Source organism: Pan paniscus, chromosome 15 (assembly GCF_029289425.2).
Source record: "Pan paniscus chromosome 15, NHGRI_mPanPan1-v2.0_pri, whole genome shotgun sequence".
NCBI classification, from domain to species: Eukaryota; Metazoa; Chordata; class Mammalia; order Primates; family Hominidae; genus Pan; species Pan paniscus.
The window spans coordinates 65,858,813-65,884,142 of NC_073264.2; the positions used below are offsets into that span (position 1 = coordinate 65,858,813).

A 25,330-nucleotide genomic window follows, 5' to 3' on the forward strand; every position below is an offset into this window, starting at 1 on the left:
CCACCTCGGCCTCCCAAAGTGCTGGGATTACAGGGGTGAGCCACTGCATGCGGCTGAAGGTAAGGATTCTAAACTCGGAGACTAGAAATGTCCTAAAGGTGTCTGCAACATTGGATGAGGAGTACAAGTGCATTTTTCTGGGATGATTCCTCCCTTTTTATCACATTCTCAGAAGTATCTTTGATTCAGAAGAGTTAGGAATGCCTCCCTATTTCAGTTGGGTTTTCTGCCCTTTCTCCACGGAGGTCCAGACTCATTTTGCTTAATTTTTTTTCTAGCTGGGGCCTGGGAGGTGGAGGCTGCAGGGCCTGGGTGGTAGAGCTGCCTGACAAGTGTTCAGCAGGGCTGCTGGGTCAGGGCCCTGTGGGCCTTCTGACCCAACCTGAAGATGGGTCTGCTAAGTCTAACAAGGTCAAGGGAAGATCAGAGGGACCCAGATTCTTTTTTATCCCCCACTTGAAACGGAGTCTTGCTCTGTCGCCCAGGCTGGAGCGCAGTGGTGCAATCTCGGCTCACTGCAACCTCCGCCTCCCTGACCCTGACCCTCACACTGTCCAGCGCCCTTGTGGTTACTCAGCATCATATCTTGAGACTGGCCTGGCAGGAGCCAGTGACTGTGGAATGACCACAGAAGATTCAGGGCAGCTGCCAGACCAGGGGCTATCTCTGCCCTGCGCTGCTTCTGCTCAAAAGAGGTTGTCACTAGCCTCTGATCTTCCCTTGAAGAACCCGACTGGGGCTCTTCAGAGGGTGGGGCCCAGGAAGTTGTAGTTAACCCCTTCCCCAGGCAGTCCTTACACAGCCATCTAGGTATGCCTGGGAACCTTGCCACCAGGTCGGTGGTTCTCACTGGCTGCCCATTGGAATTATCTGGGGAGCCTTTTGGAAATGCAGTGCTTACATTCCATCTCCCTAGACCAACAGAAACTGCCCTCTGGAGGTGAATCCCAGGCTTAGAGATTCTGATGATTCTGTGGTCCAGCGAGTGCTGAGATCTGTCCTGAGCTCTGTGGGGAGGGGCCTGGACTGATCACTGCTTGGAAATGATTTTGCCCTACAGTAGGCCTTCAAGTTGATCAAATGCATGAATGAGCAAGCTTTTCTTGGAGTTTGTGATGAAGCCCAGGAACTGGGTGCTTGCAGTCGTCCCATAAGGCTCCCAGGGACAAGCTAGAGAATCTGGCTGTCCCTCTGTCTCCATGGTGCCAGCCCTCTTAGGCTCAGTTCAGAGGGAGAGGAGGCTAGTTAAATAAGAAACTGAGAGAAATATGGAGCATTATTGATTTATTAGAAAAACTAGTAAATGGGTTTCCTCTGGTTGGTGGAAGCACGGTTGAGCAGGTGGAGGACAGGACCCAGCTGGCCCCAGGGCCAGTCCCAGATTGCATGGTCTGTGCCCAACAGGGTTGCATTCCTCTGCAGCCGCCGCCTCCTCATTTCCTCCCTGAGCTTGTTTGTCCAAGCCACCAAGCCATGTGGTCCCGCTGGCTTCATCCTCCTCTGGATTCCTGCCCCCCTCCCATGAAGGGAGGAAGAGGATTCAGGGTCAGCCTAGGGGACCCTGGTTCCCTCCGATAGGCAGGAAGGAGGAGGGATGCGGAGGAGAGGCTGAGCCTTCCACGGGCCTCCTGTTAGGGGTGTTAGTGGAGGCCAGGTTGGGGAGGGAAGCCCAAGGACCCTCCACACCTCCCACAGCCAGAGTCAGTTGAGGCTGGGACAAAGGGGAAGGAGAGAGGGAAGGAGGACCGCCTGACCTCGCCCAGAAGGAGCTTCCTCTAAACTGCCCTGGGGAGGAAGCCTGGTATGCTGGTGTGGACTGGAGCTGTGTCAACCTAGTTTGGGAATACTGTCAAAAGACTGTAGAGTAGAATAAGGAGAGAAAAAAAAAAAAAGACCTTGCTAGGGCACTGGGAGAGCTTAGCCCTGGTGTGGCACACACAGGGTCTCCCAAAGCTGGATGCCTGCATTTTCAGTCTAGTTGGTCGAATGTCTTGGAGCCTGGGTGACAGGAGGGATGTGTGGGGAGCTGGCAACAGAATGGTCACATGCAGCTGGCTGCCCTGGACCAGGCCAGGGGACCTGGGGTGGTGAGATGCTAGCTCTTCCACTGGAGCCCTTCCTTTCTCGGGCCTGTGGAGTTGCTTGCTGGAAATGCCTCACTTCAGGTGCTGATTTGGCACACGTGGAAGGGGGAGGGTGGGCCCTTGTCCCTAGGCTCCCTAAAGACTGGCCCAGGGAAACAGTTGAGGGAGATGTTTGCCACCATCTGCCCTTGAGCAAGGAACCTGCTCTCTGCCCCAGAGGAGGACATGCCTGCAAGTGCACGAAAGGCCTACTTTATTGCTAGGTGAGTGTAGTCACCTCACTGCCTTGGTTTCCCCAGATACAGAAAGAGGCTGGTGAGTGATACTCACTAGGTTCCCTGTATAGGGTCATATGTACCAAAGCCAAATGAAGACCTTGCTCACCAGGGCGGGAACCTGGGGATATCAGGCTCCATCGGATGACGTCTTCCTTCCTGTGGCTCCTGCCTGCTGCAGTTGGTGTCACCCTGACATAGTGTCAGGGCCACAGGGTGGAACTGATTTCTGCCAGCACTGGTCAGCACTCACTCAGGGTTCCTCAGGGGGCCTCATTCTGGATGCCTGCCCCTGTGGCTTCTACCTGAACCTCACCCACTTCATCTCCATGGAACTAAGGTCCTTCTCACAGGGAAGGTGATAGAAACTGACTGCAGGCCCTGGGGACTTTTATGGTTTCCTTAGGGGAAAATGCCTGCTGCCCTCCGCCCTCCCTCCCCCGACCCGCTTGACTGCTTTCTTGGACCTAACCCTAGTTCGATACTGGGCCAGAACTGTGTTGCTTTCGGAGTAGAGTGGTGGGGAAAATATGGAATGAGCCTTCTCTTCCTCCAGAAGTATGACCTGAGCAGCAAGGGGAAGGCCATTCCTGGGGACATTGGTTGCAGAGCTTCTGGTGCTCAGGGCTGGAGGGTGGTAGATATTTGACCTCTGTACTCATGTGACCCCCTCCCTGCCAAGACCTGGGGCCAGGACGTGGAGAAGCTGATCAAGGGGTACCTCACCTTCATGGCTCTGGCCCTGACATTTGTCCCAGTTGTGCAGGGGTAGCTGTCACATGGGTGGTGATACCAAGACATGGCTGCATCTGCCACCCCGAGAAAACAGATGATCAACTTTACTGTCTGCCCAGCCATTACCCTCCAAAGTCCCAGCTGCAGACAGGATGCAATTGAGCATTTGGCTTTGGGATGCTTTACTGCAGGTGCGGGGGGTATCCATCTTGTATCTGGGGGCCCACACTGTCGGGTAGGGGACCTATGTCTGTTGGATATTGCTGGTTTGGCTGCCACTGGGAGTGGGGCGAGGGTCCCAGCATTGAGAGGGAGAGCCTTAGGCAGTGTTGTGACCTACCTGTCACTCCTTCAGATCAGAGCCCTGTGCCCTAGCCACGGTTTTCAATGAGGAATGGTCTGACCTTGCTGCCCTTCCTGGGACCGCCTGTGGTGGCACAAAGGGTGCTGGAGGCACTCAGCCAGGCCCTGCCAACCGTGGGAGGGTACCCTTTGATCTGGGGGGGAGAAGCAGAGAGGAGGGATGTGGTGGCCCCTGAGGTGAGAGTCCCAGTTCTGCGGAAGCCCAGTGGGAAGGAGGCTGGCAGCTCCCAAGGCCCTGCACCCAGTCTGGTCCCCTCAGCCCCCCAGAGCCCCTGGCCCAGAGCTAGGGCTTTGTGGGCCACCTAAGGCTCCTTCCTCATGCCCCTAGCGGGCTGGCCATGCATTTCCAGTGTCTTCTTCCTTTCCCCCTTTCCCTGGCTGCCACCAGGTGGGAGGTGACCTGAAGCAAGACTTGCTTTAGGAACGGGCAGCGTTTGAGGAACCCCATCAGCCTTCTCCAGCTCTTTTTTTTTTTTTTTTGGTTGGGGGTAAGGGGCCTGTGCACCCTCGGCTCAGGAGGAGGGTGGGAGAGGAGGGCGTGTGCCTCAGAGAACCGTTTCCTGCCCCCAGGCCTGGAGGCCCCAAAGGCGCCAGAGGAGCTGGGAGCCCCTGTCCCTGGAGCGGAGCCAGCGCGGGCGAGGGCATGGAGGGGGCGTCGGCCCAGGACACGCGGGCGAAGGCAGCTTTTGCAGTGCAGCGTGGGGCCCGGGGGCCCGGCCCGCGACTCGACTCATCTCGATTCGACCGGCGGGCGGCGGCGAGAGGAGGCCAAGGCCTGGGCTGCCCCGGTCTCTGCGCGTCCCGACTCCGCCGCGCCCGCCAGCCCCACCCGCTACTTCTTTTTGGGGAAGAAGCTGAATCTCTTCTCCTTCTTGCCGAGGCTGGCGTCGGGGCCGGAGAGGGAAGGCAGGGGCAGGCTCTGCGCCTTGATGCGGATGCTCTGGGACTCGTTGATGGCGGTGCTCACGCCCTGCAGCCAGGACAGCATCTCCTCCTGTGGGGCGGAAAGTCACGGTGGAGTCTGGAGGTCCACAGCCCCCCACCTCCCGGGCCAGGCAACAATGGTGGGGGCTCTTGGGACTGCCCCTTCTGAGGGGGCCTCCAGGGCAAGCGGCCTGGGGTCCTCCACCTACCCCTTTCTTAGCCAGGTCTGGGCTAGGCTGCCGGCGCTTACCTCATCCTTGCCATGGAAGAGCCACTCGCTGCCATTACTCAGCCTAGGAGGACAAAGGGTTTCCTGTCATGGAGACACCTCTGGAGGGGGCGCTGGGCAGAGGGCTGGCTCTGATCCCACAATACCCTGAGCCGAACATCCAGACCCCTCTCAGGCAGCCCAGCACTTTCTGAGAGGTCAAAGTCTGGACCACCAGCCTCTTTGATTTGAAAAACCCGTGAGGAGCAGCTCAGGCCTGGCGCTGGTCCCCTACAGAGGGCCTCTGCCCTGCCACTAATGCCAAATCAAGCCATCAACCCGAGCTTTCAAAGGCCAGGAAGGCCTCACCTCAGCTTAAAGACGTGCTTCTTCTTCTTGTAGTTGGCAGCAATCTCACAGATGGCATGTCTCAGGGCCAGGGGTTCCTCCCCATGGTAGGGCATCCCCAGGGCCAGGTTCTTGGCATCCTTGTAGAAGGTTAGCTCACTGTTCCTGAGCACACAGTACAGGTTGTTCCAGGACCTGCAAAGATGCAGACAGGCAGGTCACCCACATCCTGATATGGTATCTCTAGAGTCAATTCCTATAGCTTCACCATTAAAAAAAAATTACACCATGTTGGTTCTGATACATAGTAACATGTTTTATTGTTAAAAAAAATCATCTGCATGTAATTTCATTACAAAAAATTAGCTATTATTAACATTTTATGTATTCCTTCTAGTCTTCACATTTTCGCATTTTTTTTTACTAGTCACAGATAGCTAAAACTGGGTTATGTATATATTCAATTTTATATCGTGTTTCTAAGCATAACACTAAATCATGAGTATTTCTCCATATCCTCAAATATTTCTTTTTTTTGCCAGGCACGATGGCTAACACTTGTAATCCCAGCACTTTGGGAGGCCGAGGCGGGCAGACCGCCTGAGGTCAGGAGTTCAAGACCAGCCTGGCAAACGTGGTAAAACCCCATCTCTACTAAAAATACAAAAATTAGCCGGGCTTGGTGGCGCATGCCTGCAGTCTCAGCTACTCAGGAGGCCGAGGCAGGAGAATCGCTTGAACCCGGGAGGCGAAGGTTGTAGTGAGCCGAGATTGAGCCACTGCACTTCAGCCTGGGTGACAGAGACGAGACTTAGTCTCAAAAAAAAAGTGTATATATATTTATATATACTTTTATTTATTATATAATTTATATAATATTTACATATTATTTATTATATAACATATATACCTATTGTGTATAATATATATTTATATGAAATATATAATATATAAAATATGTATATTACATTATATATCATATACTATATAATACATTATATTTTATACATCGTATAATGTATATTTTATACATTATATATTATACATTATGTTATATATTATATATTATATAATATGTAGCAATTATATATTATATAATATATATTATATAACATTTATAGTATATAACAATTGTACATAATATATATTATATATAATATTTATACATTATATATATATATATTTTTAGACAGAGCCTCTGTCACTCAGGCTAGAATGCAGTGGCACAATCTCAGCTCACTGCAACCTCCGCCTCCCAGGTTCAAGCGATTTTCTTGCCTCAGCCTCCCGAGTAGCTGGGACTACCGGCGCAAGCCACCACACCCAGCTAATTTTTGTATTTTTAGTAGGGACGGGGTTTCACCACGTTGGCCAGGCTGGTCTCAAACTCCTGACCTCAGGCGATCCACCCACCTCAGCCTCCCAAGGTGCTGGGATTACAGTCCTGAGCCACCACGCCCGGCCCCTATCCTCAAATATTTCTTAAAATAATTTTGAATAGCTATGTGGAAGACTATCACAATCCCTTTATTGATGAACCTTATAATACTGGAAAATGTGCCCATAATTTAAATAGCAATGTGATGAACATTCTTACACATAAATCTGTGCTTATAATTCTGATCTTGCCTTGAAGTACACTTATAGAAGTAGAACTACTACGTCTTAAGACCAACAGTAAAAAATTAACTTTTTACAATATTTCTACATCCATCAGTGTAGTTGATTCTCACTAAAGAACTGTGAAGGAATGAACAGGGTTTTGTTTCAGTGATTGTTTTTTGTTTTGATGAGATGTGCCAAGTATACTAAACTTTTTAAAGGAACAAATTTTACAAATAGGGCTCATGTCGGCCGGGCATGGTGGCTCACACCTGTAATCCCAGCACTTTGGGAGGCTGAGGCAGGCGGATCATGAGGTCAGGAGTTCGAGACCAGCCTGACCAACAAGGTGAAACCCCATTTCTACTAAAAATGCAAAAAAAAAAAAAAAAAAAAAAAAAAATTAGCCAGGCGTGGTGGCACATGCCTGTAATCCCAGCTACTCAGGAGGCTGAGGCAGGAGAATCACTTGAATCTGGGAGGCGGAGGTTGCAGTGAGCCAAAATTGAGCCAGTTCACTCCAGCTGGGGTGACAGAGTGAGACTCTGTCTAAACAAAACAAAACAAAACAAAACACAAAAAAAGACAAATAGGGCTCATGTCAACTGGCATGTTTGGTGAGGGAATCAAACTGATAACTCAACAGGTGGGCTAGCCCGAGCCGCTTCACTCACACGTGGGAAGCATGTTGCTGCATTTCTACAGCAACAGACTCTGTTTCCTCCTCTTCATCCTCCTCTTCTGTCTCCCTCCTCCCCTCTCCCTCTTCTCCCTTACTTTTGAGGGCAGGAAGGTGGAGAAACTAGTAGGGCACATAGGGAGGAAGTTCTGGAAGGTCAGAGGGAGAAACTGACCCATACAAAGCTGGCTGCAAAGCCATTTTACGAAGCCCCATTTCTGACTCCGCGCTCAGGGATCTTTCCTCTAGCAGAAAGGCAGTTACTAAGAAGGAGCTGGGTCTTTGGAGAAAGAGCTTGCCTTGAACAAATGACTTAACCTTTCCGAGACTCTGTTTTCCCCTTGGAAAATAGAAACATCAATGTCACAGAATTGTTGGGAAGATTTTATCAGTCCTAATATAATGCCTGGCACATAGTAGATGCTCAGTAAATGTTAGTTTCCCCTTTCTGGATAGACTCTCCATTTAAGCAATAAATAAACCTCTTCAGGGCAATTGGGCCCCCAAATGGTTCCTTTTTGGAATTTGGAATCCCTTTCGTGAGTCCCCCAGACACATCCTGCATGCTCATGCTGCCAGCTGTCCCTGGGAATATGGCTGGCTTCAACCTCCTGGTGCTGCCCTATTTTCTTGGGACCCTGGACTGCTGCTAGAAAGAGGAGGCCCCTGGGGGCCCCAGGCAGAGACAGCCCTAGATAGACCAAACCCAAGGACATGACTGTTTCAGGGTCAGGAAAGGACGCAGCCTTTGAGTCAGTTCTCGGGGTCATAGAGTCACCAGATGACAGCACTAGAAGGGAACCTCTGGGGGGCAACTAGGCCATGCCCCATCCCCATCACTCCCATTTTACAGCTGAGGACACCGAGGCCTAGACTGGTAAAAAGCGGGGCTCGAACAAGGATGTTGTTAGTGCCAAGACCTACCTAACCTTTAGAGCTACCTATCCCTAGCCCTGGGATAATAGGATAATAACAGCTAGTGTTCACCAAGTGCCTACTGTGTGCCAGGAACAGTATCTGTAGTGAAAAGACATACTGTTCTCATCCTCTCCTTCCAAATGGGGAAACCGATTTAAAGAGGTTGAGTAACTTGCATGAAGACACAGGATTTGAATTCAGGACCAGAACTGGAGATAGGCTTTCCCATCATGCCAAGTAGCCCTCGGGGCTGGCCCAGAGGGGTGTCCAGGAGCTCTCACAGGCCGAGGCAGAAGGCACCCCTCCCCCAGCACATGCCCATGTCACCAAGGCTCTGCTAGCAGAGAGATCCCTGAGAGCTGCCCAACCTACCCTCAGCCAGCAGCCTCTCCCGCACTCACCTGTTGGAAGCCTTCTTGTTGGGCCCCTCCAAGTCATGCTTGCGGCCCAGGTAGCCTTCCATCTGCACACTCTGCCCATGGTCCCGCGGGGCCAGCAGCGTTGCGGGCTCATCACCCTCACTCAGAGGCGTATCTAGGACCTTAAAGAGGGGCTCTGTGGCGGGCCTCTCATCCCCAGTGGATTTCTGCCCATCCTTGTGCTGACCCGGCAGTGGTGGCTGCTGCAGGTTCTGAGGCCACGTTCCCTCTTCTTCCCCCTGCTCAGGGCATAGGGAGGAGCACACCTTTCTGGGGACTCTGGCTTAGAGATGGCTGTTCTCAGCAAAATTGGGAGGTCAGCAGCCACCCTCCCCACACCCCCAAGCCTACTTCCTTTCTACTCCCACCTCCTGGCCCACCCTGGCTCTCCCACAACCTGCTATGGGTGCCCACTTGCTTCTCTACTCTGCCTGTGCTTCTGGCTCCATTTCCACCCCATTCTCCCTTCAGAGAGCTGCAGGGTGGCCCCTTGTCTCCAATGTAACATAGCAACGGAAGGTTCTCAGAGTGAGCCAAAGGGGCCTGAGTGATTATGTCATTAAAGGGGTGTGAGGGGGGGCAGGTTCCAATGCTGCTGGCAAAGCTCTGGCCCCTCCCCTTGCTGCAGCCGGACACTCGTATGAGGAAAGTTCTGCTGCTAAGACAAGTTTGGCAACCACTTATAGTAGAATGTTGAATGGGAACTCTTCTGGTACTTTCAAATTGTGCCTAAAGCCCTAAAGCTAAGGGTACCAGGTCCTAAGTCTGCCCCTGCCACCTTACAAAGGGAGAACCCAGACCCTCCCTGGCCATCAGCAGGTCTAACAGGTCCTTTCTCCATCATTTGATGGGAACTTTTTGGACAGGGCAGTGGTTCCTAACCCTGGCTGCCTTCCGCAATCACCTCAGGTGCTTTCAAAAGAAACATTCTCAGGCTCCATCTCAAGATGCTGAGTTAACTGGCCCCAGGGGTCGGCACATTGGTATCTCTTACTGAGCATTTCATGGGATCTAATGTGCAGCAGGAGTTGAGAATCCCCCTCGTAAGGAGGCACTGCCTTGGGGAACTGCTGTGGTCTTTACCTCCCTGCACCTCCCTGTGGAGACCTGGGGATGCCTGGCCCCTGCCCAAGTCAAGGGAGGGGCCTCCAATGGTGCCACTCACTGTATGACATACAGGTGCCCACGAGAAGGGGAAGCTGACCTGCCATTCCCTGGCTGGGCATCTCCTTATGCTAGACCTTGCTGATCTGCCCTTTTGCCTGTTGGGGCAGAAGAAAGAGAGGGCAGGACAGATTGGGGCAGCAGCGGGCGGCCTCCCATTGCCAGGTGGGGCAAGAATGGGTGGGTCTCCTCCGTGCCAAGTGAGCACCAAGGAAGGCAGCCTCACTGGAGCCATCTGGCCAGGACCTGGTCCCAAAGGCCTGACTGCTAAACACCTTTCAGCAAGAGGTAGGAAGGCCCCCAAGCAGCTGGATGCCTGAAGCACCAAGGACATCTTCAGCCAGGAGGTCAGAAAAGGTTCTTTTTCTGCTCCCTCCTCCCTGCCCCAACAGCTGAAGACAGAGGTCCAGAAGAGTGCTGGGGAGGAGAGGGAAGGAGCCAGGAGAGAGCAGACCATGTTCTCCTCCCTGGTCTGAATCCTTTAGACTATGGGGCAAACCCGAAACAGAGGATGGAGGATGGGAGGATGTGGGCCCCATGTTGGACATCAGATCGAAGCTTTAAACTGAAACAACTGGGCAGACTTTTTATCCATTGAAAGTGACCAGGGTCTGCCTGAGGTGGCCTTAGGAATGGGAAGGGGGGCTCAATGGAGACGTTGGAAGGCAGTGGTTGCAAGAAAGATAAAACTGGTCATGTTTGTATCTCATCAAATTAGGACTGTTCAGTAAACAGGTTACATGGTAGGGTTCCAGTAAGATTTCATTTAAAGAAAGGGTTATGTGGCTGGGAAAGTTTGGAAACCACTGACTTAGTCTAATGCTTTCGATCTATAATGAGAAAACCAGTGCTCAGAGAGGTCAAGTGACTTGCCCAAGGTTATACTGTTGGAGTAGGCAGATAAATATGAGCAGGTGGGAGAGCCCCTGAGAAAGGGAGGTCTGGAAAGTCTCACACCCCAGAGACCACCCAAAACATTCACCCTAGATATGAGCAGAGAGGAGGGGAAATATCTATGCAGGAAGGAACACCCCAAGACACCCCTTAAGATGCCCAGTCATCACTCTGCAGTTAACCTGTGGGAATGTAGCCAGCTGCATGCTAAGGAGGGAAAGAAAGCAAAGGAGAAATTCCTACGAGATATGCAGGTGCAATAAATACCAATATACACCCTTCCTGGAGTGGCAGTAATTAGCAACATCACCATTCGATAGGATTCATATCCGACACCCGCCCCTGCAGGTTCATCAGCTGACAGTAAGGGAGAGTCCCACAAACCTGGGGCGGGAACTAGGTGGGGCGAAAAGATGGAGACATAAGATAGAGGCAGGAAATTAGACAAAGGTGGAGACTTGAGACAGAGGCAGGAACTTAAAGAGAGTGTGACCTAATAAAAACCGCAAGGCAGAACTCTCTAGTTGCTGGCTCATCTTTCGAGCAGCCTGCTCTGCCTCATCTTTCAGAGTGTACTGTCTCTGCTGCTACCTCACTCTTGCTGTGAATACTGCTGCTTCCCAGGCGGACCTGCTGGCTCCTCTCTTGGAGTCTACTTCAATAAACTCCCAGGTCGGGCGTGGTGGCTCACGCCTGTAATCCCAACACTTTGGGAGGCTGAGGCAGGCGGATCACGAGATCAGGAGATTTAGACCATCCTGGCTAACACAGTGAAACCCCGTCTCTACTAAAAATACAAAAAATTAGCTGGGCGTGGTGGCACGTGCCTGTAGTCCCAGCTACTTGGGAGGCTGAGGCAGGAGAATCGCTTGAACCCGGGAGGTGGAGGTTGCAGTGAGCCGAGATCACACCACTGCACTCCAGCCTGGGAGACAGAGTGAGACTCTGTCACAAAATAAATAAATAAATACAATCCCTGCTCTTTATTTTCCTTCAGTAAACCTTTTGCTTACATTACTACTTGGTCTCTTGGCCGAATTCTCCCAAGACAGACTAAGAATTGAGGACTCTGCATTTCCTGGTGACAACAAAGCTAATAGGTATAGGAGGCAGTTTGGAATATGCACTCCCAAAATGGACAGACCTGAGCTTTTATCCCATCTTTATGGTGTTCATCTTTTCCCACCTTAGCGCCCCTGAGGGTTGTGGCCAGGCCACTCCTCTCTATGCATCTGGCAGCCTTTGGACCCTAGAGTGTCTGCAATGAGCCAGCATTGGCCACAAGGATCTGGAGGCCCCAAAGCCCTGCCTGGATCACCGTAGCAGGGAGGAAGAGCAGGAGAGGCAGGGATGGGACTGGAAGCCTGGGCTTGGGGTCTTTCTGTGGATCCTGTGCTCTGACTTGGGTATACATCTGGGGAGGGCCTGCTTTTCCTCCAAGAGGGGCGGGAGTAGGTTCCAGAGGAGGGGACATGGGCTGCACTACTGCTCCTGCTACCATCAGTGCTCTCCCTGCCCTTGGGTCTCAGAGAAGCAGCCATGGCAGATATAGGGAGGGAAGCTTGCCAGACCCTCTCAGCCATGTTTGCCCCTCTTACCCAGCCTCTGCTCTCCTGGGATTGGTTTTACTAGAGACCTCCATGTCTACATTTTCTTCCTATACTTCCATTCCATTTTCCTTCCTTTAGAAAACTGTCCTCTGAAAATAGACATGGATTTTGCCAGGACTGACTTCCAACTTAATCCTACCTTTCTTCTGTTTCCTCTTAATGGGTGCCTGGCCCACATTCCTTGGCAGGGACATTCAGAGGCTATGCCAGTGCGATCAAAAATTATATGGCCAGGTCACAGGTTGGCTTTGGAAAATGGGGGTTTTCCAATGTATGCAAAGATTTCTTTGGCGTTCCTGACTGCTCCTGTAGAGACAATTTAAAATGCATCTTGTACTCTCCACCCTGAAGGCCAAGGCCAAGAATGAGGGTGAGAGATGAAGGAACTGGGCTTTGGCAGGGCTTCCCTTCCTCTCTGGGAGGGGGGAGCGGACACAGGTGAGAAAGGTGAGGTGTAATGAAGGTGGGTACAGGAGAGGGGGAAGGGGCTTTGGGGACAATCCTTTCTTCCCCTCCTCAGCTCCCAGGAGGCTGGCCAACTCCCTGGAGGGGGACAAGGAGGAGGAACCAAGAGGCACTGGGGTGAGGGAGTAAGGAGGACAGGGATTTCTAGAAGGCTCTGTGAGCAGAGACACCGATGAGCTCTCAGACGGAGCTGGCCCCTTCCCTCAGCCCTCTTCCTGCTCTCCCATCCAGGACCAACAGCAGAGGGCCTCCTGAGAAGCCCGCCCCTTCCCAGGTGTTGGGTCAGACAGGCCTGGAGTGAGAGTCCCTGGAATTCCATCTGGGGGAAGGGAGAGAACCTTCCTGACTCAGTTAGTGGGAGTGAGCCCATGACCTACTTCACAGGTGGTTTGCAGCCTTTTAAAGTGAGGTCATGTCTGTAAATGTTGGCTTTCTTATGATCCTTCACCCCTCCCTATCCACCCCTGCCTCCCTGGGGCTTTGCTGAGCAATTATTGTGGCCAGTGTCCTGTGGGGCTGGTGTAAGGATCTCAAAAACCCTCTTGTTCCTGGAGTAGCGGATGCTCAGGACTGAGAAATGGGGAATGGGAATCTCAGCCATTGGCAGGCAAGGCCTCAGCCCCTCCTTTCTCGGCCAGTTTCAGTTGGAACATTCTGAGGCTTGAGACAGGAAGGGAGAAGCCATGTGAACAGGTAAGCAGTGCAGGAGGGCCTGAGGCCCCACCCCTTTAGGGTAGTGCAGAAGCGGCCTGAGGCCCTGCCTCAATGCTTGGAGTGGGGCACTGAGGTGGAGGGGCCCCAGAAGCCAAAGGCAGAGGTCCCCAGGTCCGGCCAAAGACCACAGCGTGCTGCTGAGTGGAGGGCTCTGGTAATTCACAAGTGGATTTTACAAAGAGCTCACAACTTTGTCAAGAAAAGACTTCGAGGAAGATTGTGTCTAGATATATATCCAAGAGGTCAAATCCTTTTCTGAAGCAGAACCATTTTTTAAATAGTTACTCTTGGGGTTCCCATCTGCCCAGGGAAAGTGCACAAACAGCAGAGAGCAAGCTGGAGGGATGGCCAGATGCTGCTGGCAGGCTCCTTGCTCACGGGGGAGGAGGGGTGTGGGAGCCTGACACAGCCCTGCAAGTATATGAGTGTGTATGTGTATGTAAAGATCTTTTGCAATTCATAAGAGATAAGGAATTTCTCTGGGGCCTTTTATTTCTAGCCATGCCTCTGGGAGGGGTATGTAGGTAGAATCAACAATGGGGGCCTTATCAGGGAAGGGGGTGGGGGAGGCTGGAGATGGGGTAGATGAAGCTGATGTGAGAAAAGAGATTCTCAGAATTCTAGAGCTGGAAAGAGGCCTTGGGGTCATGGGACTCAGCCTCTCCTATCTCAGATGAGAAAACTGGGTTCCGGAAAAGCTCAGTGACGGGCTGAGATTAGAGCACACAGCAAGTCAGTAGCAGAGCTGGGGCAAGAATCCATGGCCCTGCTTCCTATCCACACAATGCCTCTCAAATCGGAAAGGGCACCACAGGTGGTGTGGGAAAGCAGGGAGCCAAGTAGCTGGGCAGGGAGCCAAGTAGCTGGGCAGGGACCCACCCATGACCCCCTGGCTGCGAACCTGCAGTGGGAGGCCTGTGGTCCTGTTGGATCAGTCCTGCCTCTTTCTAGGCCAGATCCATCAAGGACCTCCCAGCTCACCAGCTGAACCATCCACCCATGCCAACCGTGGGCCCTGGGTCAGGCTAGCAGCATGGTTTGGCAGGAGGACCCACCTCCCCTGAGCCTCAAGGCTAATAAGAGGGGATGAGGGGAGGCTGCCCCCCTGTAAGCAGGCCATGGTCTGAGGTGGGGACTGCCTTACCCGACAGGAGGCGAGATCTATGGACAGAGAGCACCAGGAGGGGCGATGCTGGCTACTCATGTGGCTGAGGTGTGACTAAGGGACCGGCAGGTTCTGCCCAAAGGCAGCATATGGAGGAGCTGATCTGAGGTTCCCTTCCACCTTTGTGCTGTAAGGCAGGGGCTGCTGCTGGAGTCCTCAGGTCATCAGGAAGATGCAGATTCCACCTGTACCACTGAGGGCTGCCACCCACCGGAGCAGGGGACACTCTGAAGGAAGAGAGTCCCGCTGCTTGGAAGAAATTCTGGGTGTCCAGCTGGGGGCAGCAAGGGAGTCTAGACCATAAATGGAGGTGAAGGAGAATTGCAGAGTGGGCTGAATAAGGGAAGGCACTGCCTTTAGTCCTCTGGTTTGGGGAAGAGGCAGGGGGAGGTGTCTGAGGAGCTGTGTGTACTGGCTGTGGGATCATGACATCAGAGGAGGGCAGGGGACAAGCAGCATTGGTTGCTGGTTGACAGGGATCAGTGGAGAAGAGGGCACAGCCCTTTTGGGGTCTCACAGGATTGTAGTCAAACCAACAGGGAGAGGCCACAGGCTCCCAATGGGTGCGGGATGGCCATCTCTGGGTTTTTGCAGTCTTGCAAAGTCAAGCAGGAGTCTGTGTAAGCTTGACTTTTTAGGGTCCTGCCTTGCTAGGAAGCTGGCTTGGGTGGGGGAGGCAGGGGTTGGGGTCTTCACAGAGGATGTGCAAAACAGGCCAGGGACATGGGCAGGTGGGTAAATGTCTTCTCCGGGCCAAAGGAGGTGAAGGTGTATGTCCAGGCTCAACCAGCAGGTGGCGCAGGGGACTGCACACAGACGACAAACTCCTCAGGCTCCCAGGAGAAACACAACCTGGCTCCGGACCACAGGGTGTTTCAGAGGTTCTGAAGATGCTCAGAGAACCCGGATGCATTTACAAGCAAAGAACACAGGCGACAAGGTCTTCTCTCTAAAGGTAACACCAGTGAGAACCAGGGCCTGAGGATGCACCCCAGAAACAGGCTGACTGCAGCAACGGGATGCATCGTGTCACAACTGAATTCATGTTAGAATTCACATGGAGGATGCTACTTTTAAGAGATGAAGGACTGAGGTGGGGGATGGAGAAAAATGAAGGGACTTAAATGATCACCTACTCAGTGCCAGCTGCTCTACCTACATTGTCTCTTCCAATCCTCCCAGCCTCTCTGCAAGGCAGGTACTGTTATTACACCTGTGTTACAAATGAGGGAAACTGGGGGTCATACAGAATGAGCGGCCTGTCCATAGTCACACATTAGTGAGGAATGTTGAGGACGCAGGTCTGTCTGGCACCAAACTCTGTGTTCTTACTAATTCTCCTGCAAGAGAGGAGACCTGTATCCTCACTCCAGAGGAAAGCACCTGTCCGATGGGGTTCACAGTCTAAATGAGATGATCCTGGCTTATGCAAAACACATGGCTGATTGACAGAGGCAGCATAATCATGCCAGAGCTGGAAGAGGGGCTTGGGGCCAAACAAGACCCCCTGCTAGATGCCTTAGGCAACCAAAGAGTGCTGGTGACTGTGGGGTGTGGGGAGCCAGCAGCCAAGAAGTGACTCTGGCCGCCAAGAAGTGTTGTCCTCGCCCGATGTCTGATATCTCAGCTCTTGTCCTCTGGGTGAGAAGGGCTGTCACTGGGTGGGTTGGAAAGGCTGTTCAGAAGACAGTTGTTTGCAAGAGAAGAAAAAGAAATGGTTTGTTGAGCTGAGGGCAGCCAAAGAGATGAAGAGATGGCAACTTAAGGTGGGCAGAGACAGATGCCTTAAAGGAGAAAGCAGAAGCTGTTGCTGAACAGGGGGAAAGAGCCAGGGCGGGGAGCTGAGGGTGGGATATATGGTGAGGAGTCCCCTGGATTGCAGGCCAAGGGATGGGGAAAGGCTCTTATGAGAAGTGGGTTAGGGGAGCAGTCCAGTGCAACACTGCACCCCAGAGTCCAGCTGTCTGTCTGAGATGGCAACTGGGGGGCCTGGCCAAGATGACAGGTAGGGATGCAGGGCAGAAGGGCACCTGGTAAAGTGAATGGAGGGGAAGGGGAATGGCAGTGTGCAGGGGAGGAGAAACCTGGTCCACTGTCACCAGGGTGTGAGAAGAGAATGAGGCTTCCTCGGGAGCTGTCTTCACCATGCCCACCACCTGTGTGGCCTCTTCAGGTCCCTGCCCTGAAGGAGCTGCTGGCTGCTTAGTCGCTCAGTGGCCCTGAGCCAGCCACTCAGCATTTGAAAGATTAGAGAGAGTTAGAAGACACTGACTCCCCCATCCAGATCTGCCACCCAGTGGTCACATCGTCCACTTCAAACCCATTTCTGAGATGCCTCCAATGTTAACTGAGTCTCATCCTGAGGCCATCAGTATCTAGGATGTTCTGAAACACAGCTTGAAAGGAAGAACTTAGGAAGAGTCATCAAAACAGAGGGGCCAGGAATATTAAATCTGACCACAGCAAGGAGAAAGGGACATGCCCAGCAGCGGGCAGGTGTCCAGAAAGAGCCTACAGCAGGTTTCTCCAGGGAGCCAGGCGCAGTGCCAGAGTATAGGCAGACACACCCCTGCCACACTGACTCAGGCATACTGGGTAGACAGGAACATGCCCAGGTTTTGGGGAAAACTGATGTTGTTTCCAGCTGGGTCTGCCTATTACCAACAAACATAGGATTTGCATTCACTGCAAAATGTCTGAAAGAGTAGCAGGAGGAGAAGGAAAGACTGGGAGAGCTTGTTCAGGCGAGAAGAAACACAGCTGCTGTCTCCACACCCACATCTCTTCCATCCAAGGACGTCAGAGCCCCACCACTGGCTGCTGATTAAAGCTCCTGGCTGCCTGCCAGGGAGGCTGCTGCTGGGGGAGGTGCTCAGGTTGCCAAGGGGCAGCAGCAGCTGGAGCCAGCCAGACACCGGCCAAGAGGTGGTCTTGGCTACAAGTCCAGTGCCTGCTCAGCCCCTCACGTTCGTAAGTGCTGGTTACTTCCCTGAAGCCACATAAACCTTTAATCCTATGGGAATGGAGACACAAGGGACCTAGGAGTCTCAGCTCCTACGTTCAGCCCTAGTGAGATGCTCAGTCCCTTTCTCCAGGGCTGCTGGCTGCACAGGCAGTGCTGGAAGGCCACGCGGAAGAATGGCATCTGTGAGCTGCCCTTGGGGAAGAGAGCTTTCCCTGACTTCCTGACGAGAAGGCTGATAACGAGGGGGCACCCAGCAGCTGCTTTCTGGAGTGACCTGGCATCCCAGGGTCCCGTCTGCACTACAGCCTGGATCTAGCCTTGGGGCTTGGAGGCAGGCAGGGTATGTTTATCCCACACAGTGAGCCCTAGCAAAGGCGATTAGGAGCACCAATCCCTTTCAGGGACGTCACACATGGCATCACCGCAGCCCTGCTGAGGGAGTTCTCAGAGCAGTTCACACTTCACTTCCCAAAACCAGAATTGGGCACAGTGGACAGGAAGATGCGCAGGGCTGTGCACTGGGGACCTTTAGCCTGGGGGGACTTGCAGCATCATCAACACCATTTCTTCTCCATGCAATCCACCTCCTTCTCTCCCAGGAGAAAACAGCCTCTCACCACACATTACACTGGGGCTTCTGAGGCACCCAGAGCCTGGGAGGTGGGGGATGCTCAGCAGGACCCCCAAGTGCTTCCCAGGGCCACAGCCCCAGGTGAAGGGGAGATGCTTAGTCTGGAGCAGGTCTGCCTGCCCACTGCCGAGGGCTCCCTCGCAGACCTGGGCCTCCTTCAGGGCACTGTCCTTACCGTAGCAGAGGTGCAGCCCCACCTCTAGTCCCCCACAGGGACGAAGGCAAACACCCCAGCCCTTTACTACTTCTTTCCCATCTCCCGTCTCACACCAGTGGGTACCTGAGACCAGCCAGGTACCACAGCACTAAGCACCAGGCAAGAGGAAAGTGGTGCAAACCACCTCTCCCAGCCCCTCCCTGTAATTTGCTAAATTGCTGACATACAGAAATGTTCCAGACTTTCCGTAATTCTCCAGAGAAGGCTTTATAAGAGTGCGGAGACTCAGGGGATTAGGTGGTTTTTATCTAAAATCATGCAGGAAGTTACCAACAGAATTAAGGACTAGAACCCAGATGTCCTGACTTCCCCTCCAGCAGTTTTGTCTTTCGTGAGTGAGGTCTTGTTTCTTCTGCCTGGCCTCCCATGCACTTACCTGTATGAACGGATTGGCCTTTACCAGAACGTGCTCTAATGTGAAAAGGCAAGAGGTGAGGGAAGGCGGTGGGACCGTGCAGTGATGTGCTTGAGAAAGAGGCTGATGTGTGGGATGGCAGCTTCAGTCACCAGGTGCACACACACGTGGGGAAGGGGAGGACTGGGGTGGGGTGCCACCCTGTGGTGTGCAGCTGTCCAGACAGGAGCAGGGGTGCCTGGTCCACTCCCATCAGTTCCCCCCAGCAGGAAGCCGACACGCACAGTGAGGGGTTGTACATGAAGCAACACCGCATGGATCTATTCTGTAGGGCACCGACACCAGACCACACACAGAGGACCAGCAGGAGAGCCACCATCCCCCAGGACTATCCCCAAGGGGAGGCGCAGCCATTGGCCATCCCTTCCTGGGAGAGGCCTGCGGTTCTGTGAAGGGGTAGTTCCAGGCAGTCTGGAGGGACCAGCCACTGGGCTTGCGAGGAGCCTTCTAGAGCCAGGTTGGGCTTTCCCGACAGGCTCTGTCCTCCTCTTTCTTGCATCGAAGGTGGATGGGGTATTAGGCCCTCCCTCTGAGGTTCGTGGATCCCCATGAGAACTTAACAAAAGGCTCAGAAGGGAGCAGCAGCAGGAAATCTGTGCGTGAGGCCTTGGGTCTGTGTTCGTTTGAGTCACCATCTGGTTTCTTTCCGGTACCAGGCACAAGCCAGTCTTCCCATCTGCTGGAGTGGCTGGCTCTCCGGAAAGGGTCTCAAATGTGGGCTCACTTCTTCCCCCAAAGAGATCATCAGGTCCAAACAGGTTTTATTCCCCCCAACCCAGTGACATTCAGGTGTTGGCTGGAGGAGGCTCTGATGCACAAGTAATTACATTTGCACAGACACACATGACACAGACAGTGGATGGAGTCGCTCTGGTGCTCACAGAGGAGCCCGCACACCAGGACACCGCCACATGCAGACACACAGGGACGCATGGCAGAAGCAGGCGGGGGCAGGGTGCAGGGCCCTAGCCCGTGTCCGCAGTCTGTGCCGGCCCCCCAGAGTTCGCTCTCCTTCCGGCAGGGGCTGTTGCTGGGAAAAAGGGGCTGGGACACAGTCCGCCACAGACAGGGAGGCGAACCCACATGCAATGACGGGAGCTTCGGAGGGAACTTCTGGGAGAGACCCTTCAGCAGGAGCCCAGCAGTGCCCTCTGCTGGGCATGGTGGGCTGGTGCAGCTAGGAAAGGGAGGCCTCTGGCCAGGCTGGAGGCCACAGAGGAGTGTGTGTGTGTGTGTGCGCGCGCGCGCGCGCGTGCGTGCGTGCGTGGTGGGTGGGTGGGGGTGGGGAGGGCATCTGTCTCTCTCAGAGGGTGAGGGCTGAAAAAGGGAGGCCTCACTATCTGTATATGTTTCTGGGTGTGACTGGTGTACCAGAAACTTCCATCTGGAATGCCAGTCTTCCTAACCTCACCCCCAGGTTCAGGCGGGCTCACGGGACACCTGGAGAGGTGGGCTGCAGGAAGGATCTGTGGCTCCCTTGGCCCCCAGTGCAGCCTGCCACAGCGGGGACATGCAGGGGGAAGCCATGCAAGCCGTGTGCTGAATTCTTGCTTTCCTCTCGGTCAGCTGCTCCCCAGAGCAGCTCCCTAAGCCTGGGTGACAGCCTCCCAGGCTCCCTGCACAGACCCCATGGAGTCCTAAGGGGCCTGCTCCAGGTAAGGTCCTGAGGCGCATGCCCTAGGCCTCTGGCAGCTGCTGTCTTGGGCTCTCCCTGTCCCTTGAGCCAGGCCTCTGGCTCATCCTCCTTTCCCACAAGTTGGGGGGCTGACCTCTGTTACTCAAAGCCCTGGGATTCTCAATTTTGCAGGCTTCCTTCAAGTCTGTTCTTGCCCCAGAACCAGCTCCATATCCAGACTCACTGACCCACAGGCCTCAGGCCAGATCGGTGGAAAGAGGAGAGGGCTCTGCATAGGGGGAAAGAATCGCCTACAAGGATGGGCACCCCCACTTCACCACTGAAGATGCCTGTGGTGGGGCAGGTGGGATGGGACAGCCGAGTGATTGGGGTGTGTGTGTGTGTGTGTGGGTGTGGTGTGTGCACATGTATGTGTGTGTGTGTGTGGAGGTTCCGGTGTGTGCATGTGGGTGTGTGTGGGGGTGTGGTGTGTATGAGTGTGTACGTGTGTGTGGGTGTGAGTGTGTGGATGTGTGTGTATGGGGTGTGGTGTGTGTGCATGTGGGTGGGTGTGGTGTGTGCATATTTGTGTGTGCGTATGTGTCTGTGTATGTGGGTGTGTGGATGTGCGTGAGGTGTGTATGGGGTGTGGTCTGTATGAGTATGCGTGTGTGGGTGTGTGTGGATGTGTGTATGGGGATGTGGTGTGGGTGCATGTGGGTGAGTGTGGTGTGTTTGTGTGTATGTGTATTTATGTGTGTATGTGTATGTGGGTGTGTGGTGCGTGAGGTGTATGTATATATGGGGGTGTGTGGTGTGTGTGCATGTGGGTGTGTATTTGTGTGTGCATGCATGTGTGTGTGGGCATGTGCATGTGTGTAGGTGTGGGTGCAGGGGGTGAGTACTGCCTAGAGGAAGGAGTTGGAAAATGGGGAAAAGGACGGTGTACAGAAATGCACTAATCATCTCTGGCTAGTGTTTCCCCTCATGTAAATGGTGATATATTTATACAATAAAATTTATTAGATTAGATAAAACAAAACTAATAACGTCATGTCACTGGGCTGGCCTGTTTCCTCTGCGCTGTGGGGAGGAGTGGAGGAGGCTAGTACTCTCATGAAGAACACCTCAGTGAGGACGTAGCCTGCTCTGCTGGGAGGTGGCTGCAGGGATGTGGGGAGGATGGAGGGCGGGGCTGCGCCAGCTCATCTCGCCTCCACCTGGGCTGAGCCTAGTAGGGGTGAGAGGGCTCTGGCTGCAGTGACTCCCAGGAACTAGACAAACGAGACCAGAGACTGACCGGGGACGTTCTCTCGGTGGCCGCATGGTGGGAAACCGGAGCCTCCCCTGCTGTCTCGCCTTCCTCCTCTTGAGGCCTAAGGAAGACACAGTCTCTCTTTAGAAACAAGCACCCCTCTGAGGCCAGTGCCTCCTGCGAGGCCTGGCTTTTCACCTGCACCCACAGGGAGGAGCACCAAATAGCTCCCCCTCCAGTCAGCCGGCAGCCTGGATGGTGCTTGGCAAGGAGCCGCCCAGAGACTTCTTCGGAAAAGCCAAGGCAGATTCTTCAGAAGGGAGCCAGGTTTCAGGCAGAACGGCCTGTGTGGCCCCGTGTTCAGGTGGCTCCGAGGTGGGGCCTCGCCTGGCAGCCACTGCTCCCAGCCCCCTCCTCCCGCGCCAGGCCTTCAGCCCGCCTGTGACTGGGGAAGCAAAAGGTCCTCTGCGCTCATGCTCAGGCACTCTGGGCCTTCCTGACAAGGGTGCCCAGTGTGAGAGGTCAAATGCAACTGGTCCCAATGTCAGGTTTCTGATGAAAGGCACCCCCTACTCCCACTTGGCAGAGCATTCAGCTCCCTGGACACACGGCCACCACTCACCCAGTCTCCTCTGCGGGTCTCTCTGCAATCTGGCGTTCTTTCAGCTCAAGCTAGAGGAGGAGAAGGCCCAGGGGTCAGAGCAGCCACAGAGGCAAGTTGTGTTCTCAGACGATCTCCCTCTGGATGCGGCCCTGCACCCCCACATGCCCTGACACTTGTTCCTTCTAGAGTCAGCCCCTTCTGTCCTTTGCATTCGGAGGTCAGTACTTCCTGCCACTTGTCTTTCCTTCCCATTGTCGCTGCTGGCCAAGCCTGTCACACCATTCTAAGTACCTAACAACTGGCCCGGAGTCCTTACATGAGACCCCTGGGGGCACAGCTGCCACCCTCCTGAGCCTCCCAGCACTGTTCCCTGCTCACCGTGGTGGGCTTCTCCAGGGCAGCAAAGCGCTCTGCCCAGCTGGCCGTGGACTTCTCAAAAGCCTCATGCCTCTTGATGAGCTTCTCCACACTGTCCACTGTGTGTCCAAAGTCCCCGCTGGCCAGGTAGGGCTCCTGGGCAATCAGCCACGCCTCAGCCACAGAGGCATCCCTCGAGAACTGGCACACCTCCAGCACTGCCAGGGGGAACAGGACACAGACCCCCCACAAGGCCCAGGGCCTGTTAGCACCCAATCGTTCACTCCTGATTGGGGCCAGTGGTCAGGCAGGTGGCCTGAATAGGTGTCCCTAAACCACATGGATACGCTTGCTGCCTGCAGCCACCCCATTCCACACTGGGCCCCTAACCGATCTTCACAATAGTTATATTTTTTTAGAGGGAGGGCTTCAATCTGTCACCCAGGCTGGAGTGCAGTGATGTGATTATGGCTCATGGCAGCCTCAGCCTCCTGGGTTCAAGTGATCCTCCCATCTCAGCCTACCAAGTGGCTGGGACTATAGGTGTGCACCACCATGCCCAGCTGATTTTTTCTGTCGTTGTAGATAGGGTCTCCCTATGTTGCCCAGGCTGGTCTCAAACTCTTGAGCTCAAGCAATCCTCCTGCCTTGGCCTCCCAAAGTGCTGGGATTATAGATGTTACCCACCATGCCTGGCCCAATAGTTATATTTTTTAAGCTATATTTTTCACTAATTACAACTCTATTTTGAAAACAAAATGTATTTTAGATGTCTCTGAAAAGGAGTCTTCTGTGTTGAACATTCTTCCCAGCCCTTGGCTGTCTCACATGATGCTGGACGAGTGGCCAGGGGACCAGTTGGCCCTTCTTGGCTCACAGCTCCTCCCTGAATGGTGGCTTTTCCCCACTTCTCATCAGCACCCAGCTGAAGGAGGAAGAGCCGGTTCTGTGCTTGACATTCCTCATGAGGAATGTCTGGGATTCCTCAGAGCCTTACCCCATCCCCTCTCCCAGACCCCCAACTCCTCCCCCGGACCCTCAACCCCTCCCCCAGGCCCCCAGCCCCTCCCCCAGGCCCCCAACCCCTCCCCCAGGCCATAGCTCTGCAGGCATACCAGCCCGGGCATGAGGCTGGGGGCAAGTGGGGCAGAGGATGGGCAGGGAGTGGGGGCACGCTGGCTAGTTAGAGTGAGGCTTCCAGCAGCGTGTCTACTCTGGCCTTCTGCCTGGACCGCTGAGGCCCCTGGCCCCAGAGCTTTGCTGAAGAGCAGTGCTGTGGGGGGCTCCTCTCTAGGTAGTAGTGAAAATCCACCCATTGTGGCACCTCCCCATTCCCCTACTCCCGCGGGGGTACTCCTGCCCCTGGGCCCTGGCTCCAGGGCTGTACTCACACATGCGGAGCCGCTCCCAGCGGGCTTCCCACTTCTCATTCATCTCTTTCCTCCTGGACATCACCTGCTGCAGTTTCTCGCGGATCTATGGGGAGGAAAGGGAGAAAAGCTCAGGCTTGGCTCACCCTTCACCATCTGAGGCAGTGCGCAGATGGGTCCTGCAAAGAATGCCAGGTTTGGTCCTACAGTCCTGGCTTCAAGTCTTGGCCCAGCTACTTGCCAGCTGTGTGGCCTGGGGCAAGTTATTTAACCTCTCTGAGGCCCATGCGCCTCTCCTATTAAAGGAGGTCACCAGCTCCAAAGTGTGTGCACCTGTGGGTGTTAGGCAGGTTATGAGGCTGCTCTCCTTTACTGAGTGGCCAGCTCCTTAAGGCAGGGAGTGCGCTTGCTGGGGCTCCAATCCCCGGGCCTGTGTGTAGCCCCGATCTCCATGAGTGAGAGCAAGACAAGCTCCTCAGAAAAGCTGCAGCTCTCATCTCCCTCCCAGGAGGCTGCCTGGCTGGCACAGTGGGGATGGAGATGGAGGGGCTTGCCTCCATCCTTGCAGTCCCCTCACCTCCTCTGAGGCCTGGTGCTGCCGCTGCAGCAGGGACTCGCCAAGCTCCAGGCAGGCACTGAAGTTCTTGCTCCGGGTTTCAATCTCTGCATTGATGCCCTGGTGATACTTCATGAGCAGTTCCACAGAGGAGACATCCCTGGGGGACAGGACAAGGGAAGAAGGGAACTCTGGGTCACTCTGGCCTGCCTCTGTGTCCCAACCAGAGGGGCCCACCTCCCCTTGCCTGTGGGAGTCTGACCCTGCTCCCTCCTCTCTCTCTGGCCAGCCAGGGGGTCCTCCGCCAGCCCAGCCCCAGCAGGAACACCGATGCCCTGGTATCTTCCATTGCTCAGTGGCCAGAGCATAGGCAGTGGGTACAGAAATCCCCAAAGAAGCCTGGGATTATTAGTGGGCAATAAAAAGGAATGGAGTACTGATTGATGCTACAACAGGGATGCATCTTGAAAACATTATACTAAGGGAAAGAAGCCAGTCACAAAAGACCACATATTGTATGATTTCATTTATATGAAATGTCCAGAACAGGCAAATCTAGAGAGACAGAAAGTCAAGTAGTGGTTTCCAGGGACTGGGAAGAGAGGGGAATGGGGAGTGACTGCTAATAGGGGCGGAGTGATGAAAATCTTCTAACCTTAGATTGTGGGGATAGTTGTGTAACAGCGAATATATTAAAAACCATTGAATGATACACCCTAAATGGATGAAGTGTGGTATGTGAATTATATCTCCATAAGGATGTTAAAAGTAAGACCAT

General features: G+C 53.9%; 1 protein-coding gene across 4 annotated transcripts in view; it reads right to left on the minus strand.

Annotated features, from left to right (window-relative positions):
- Positions 1-1,269: 1,269 nt before the first annotated feature.
- The window catches only part of SPTB (spectrin beta, erythrocytic), a 137,101-nt gene continuing 113,040 nt past the window's right edge, over positions 1,270-25,330 (minus strand). For 3 of the 4 annotated variants that reach the window (XM_055097703.2, XM_034937698.3, XM_063596086.1), the window contains exons 28-36: positions 24,574-24,712; positions 24,018-24,102; positions 22,648-22,844; positions 22,288-22,337; positions 21,711-21,786; positions 8,538-8,794; positions 4,959-5,132; positions 4,632-4,674; positions 1,270-4,451 (exon numbers count right to left, since the gene is read on the minus strand). In XM_055097703.2, the coding sequence (XP_054953678.1) occupies positions 4,290-4,451; positions 4,632-4,674; positions 4,959-5,132; positions 8,538-8,794; positions 21,711-21,786; positions 22,288-22,337; positions 22,648-22,844; positions 24,018-24,102; positions 24,574-24,712 (1,183 nt within the window). In that variant the 3' untranslated portion in view covers positions 1,270-4,289. The remainder of the gene's footprint in view (positions 4,452-4,631; positions 4,675-4,958; positions 5,133-8,537; positions 8,795-21,710; positions 21,787-22,287; positions 22,338-22,647; positions 22,845-24,017; positions 24,103-24,573; positions 24,713-25,330) is intronic. The other variant, XM_034937699.3, reaches the window with a different exon arrangement.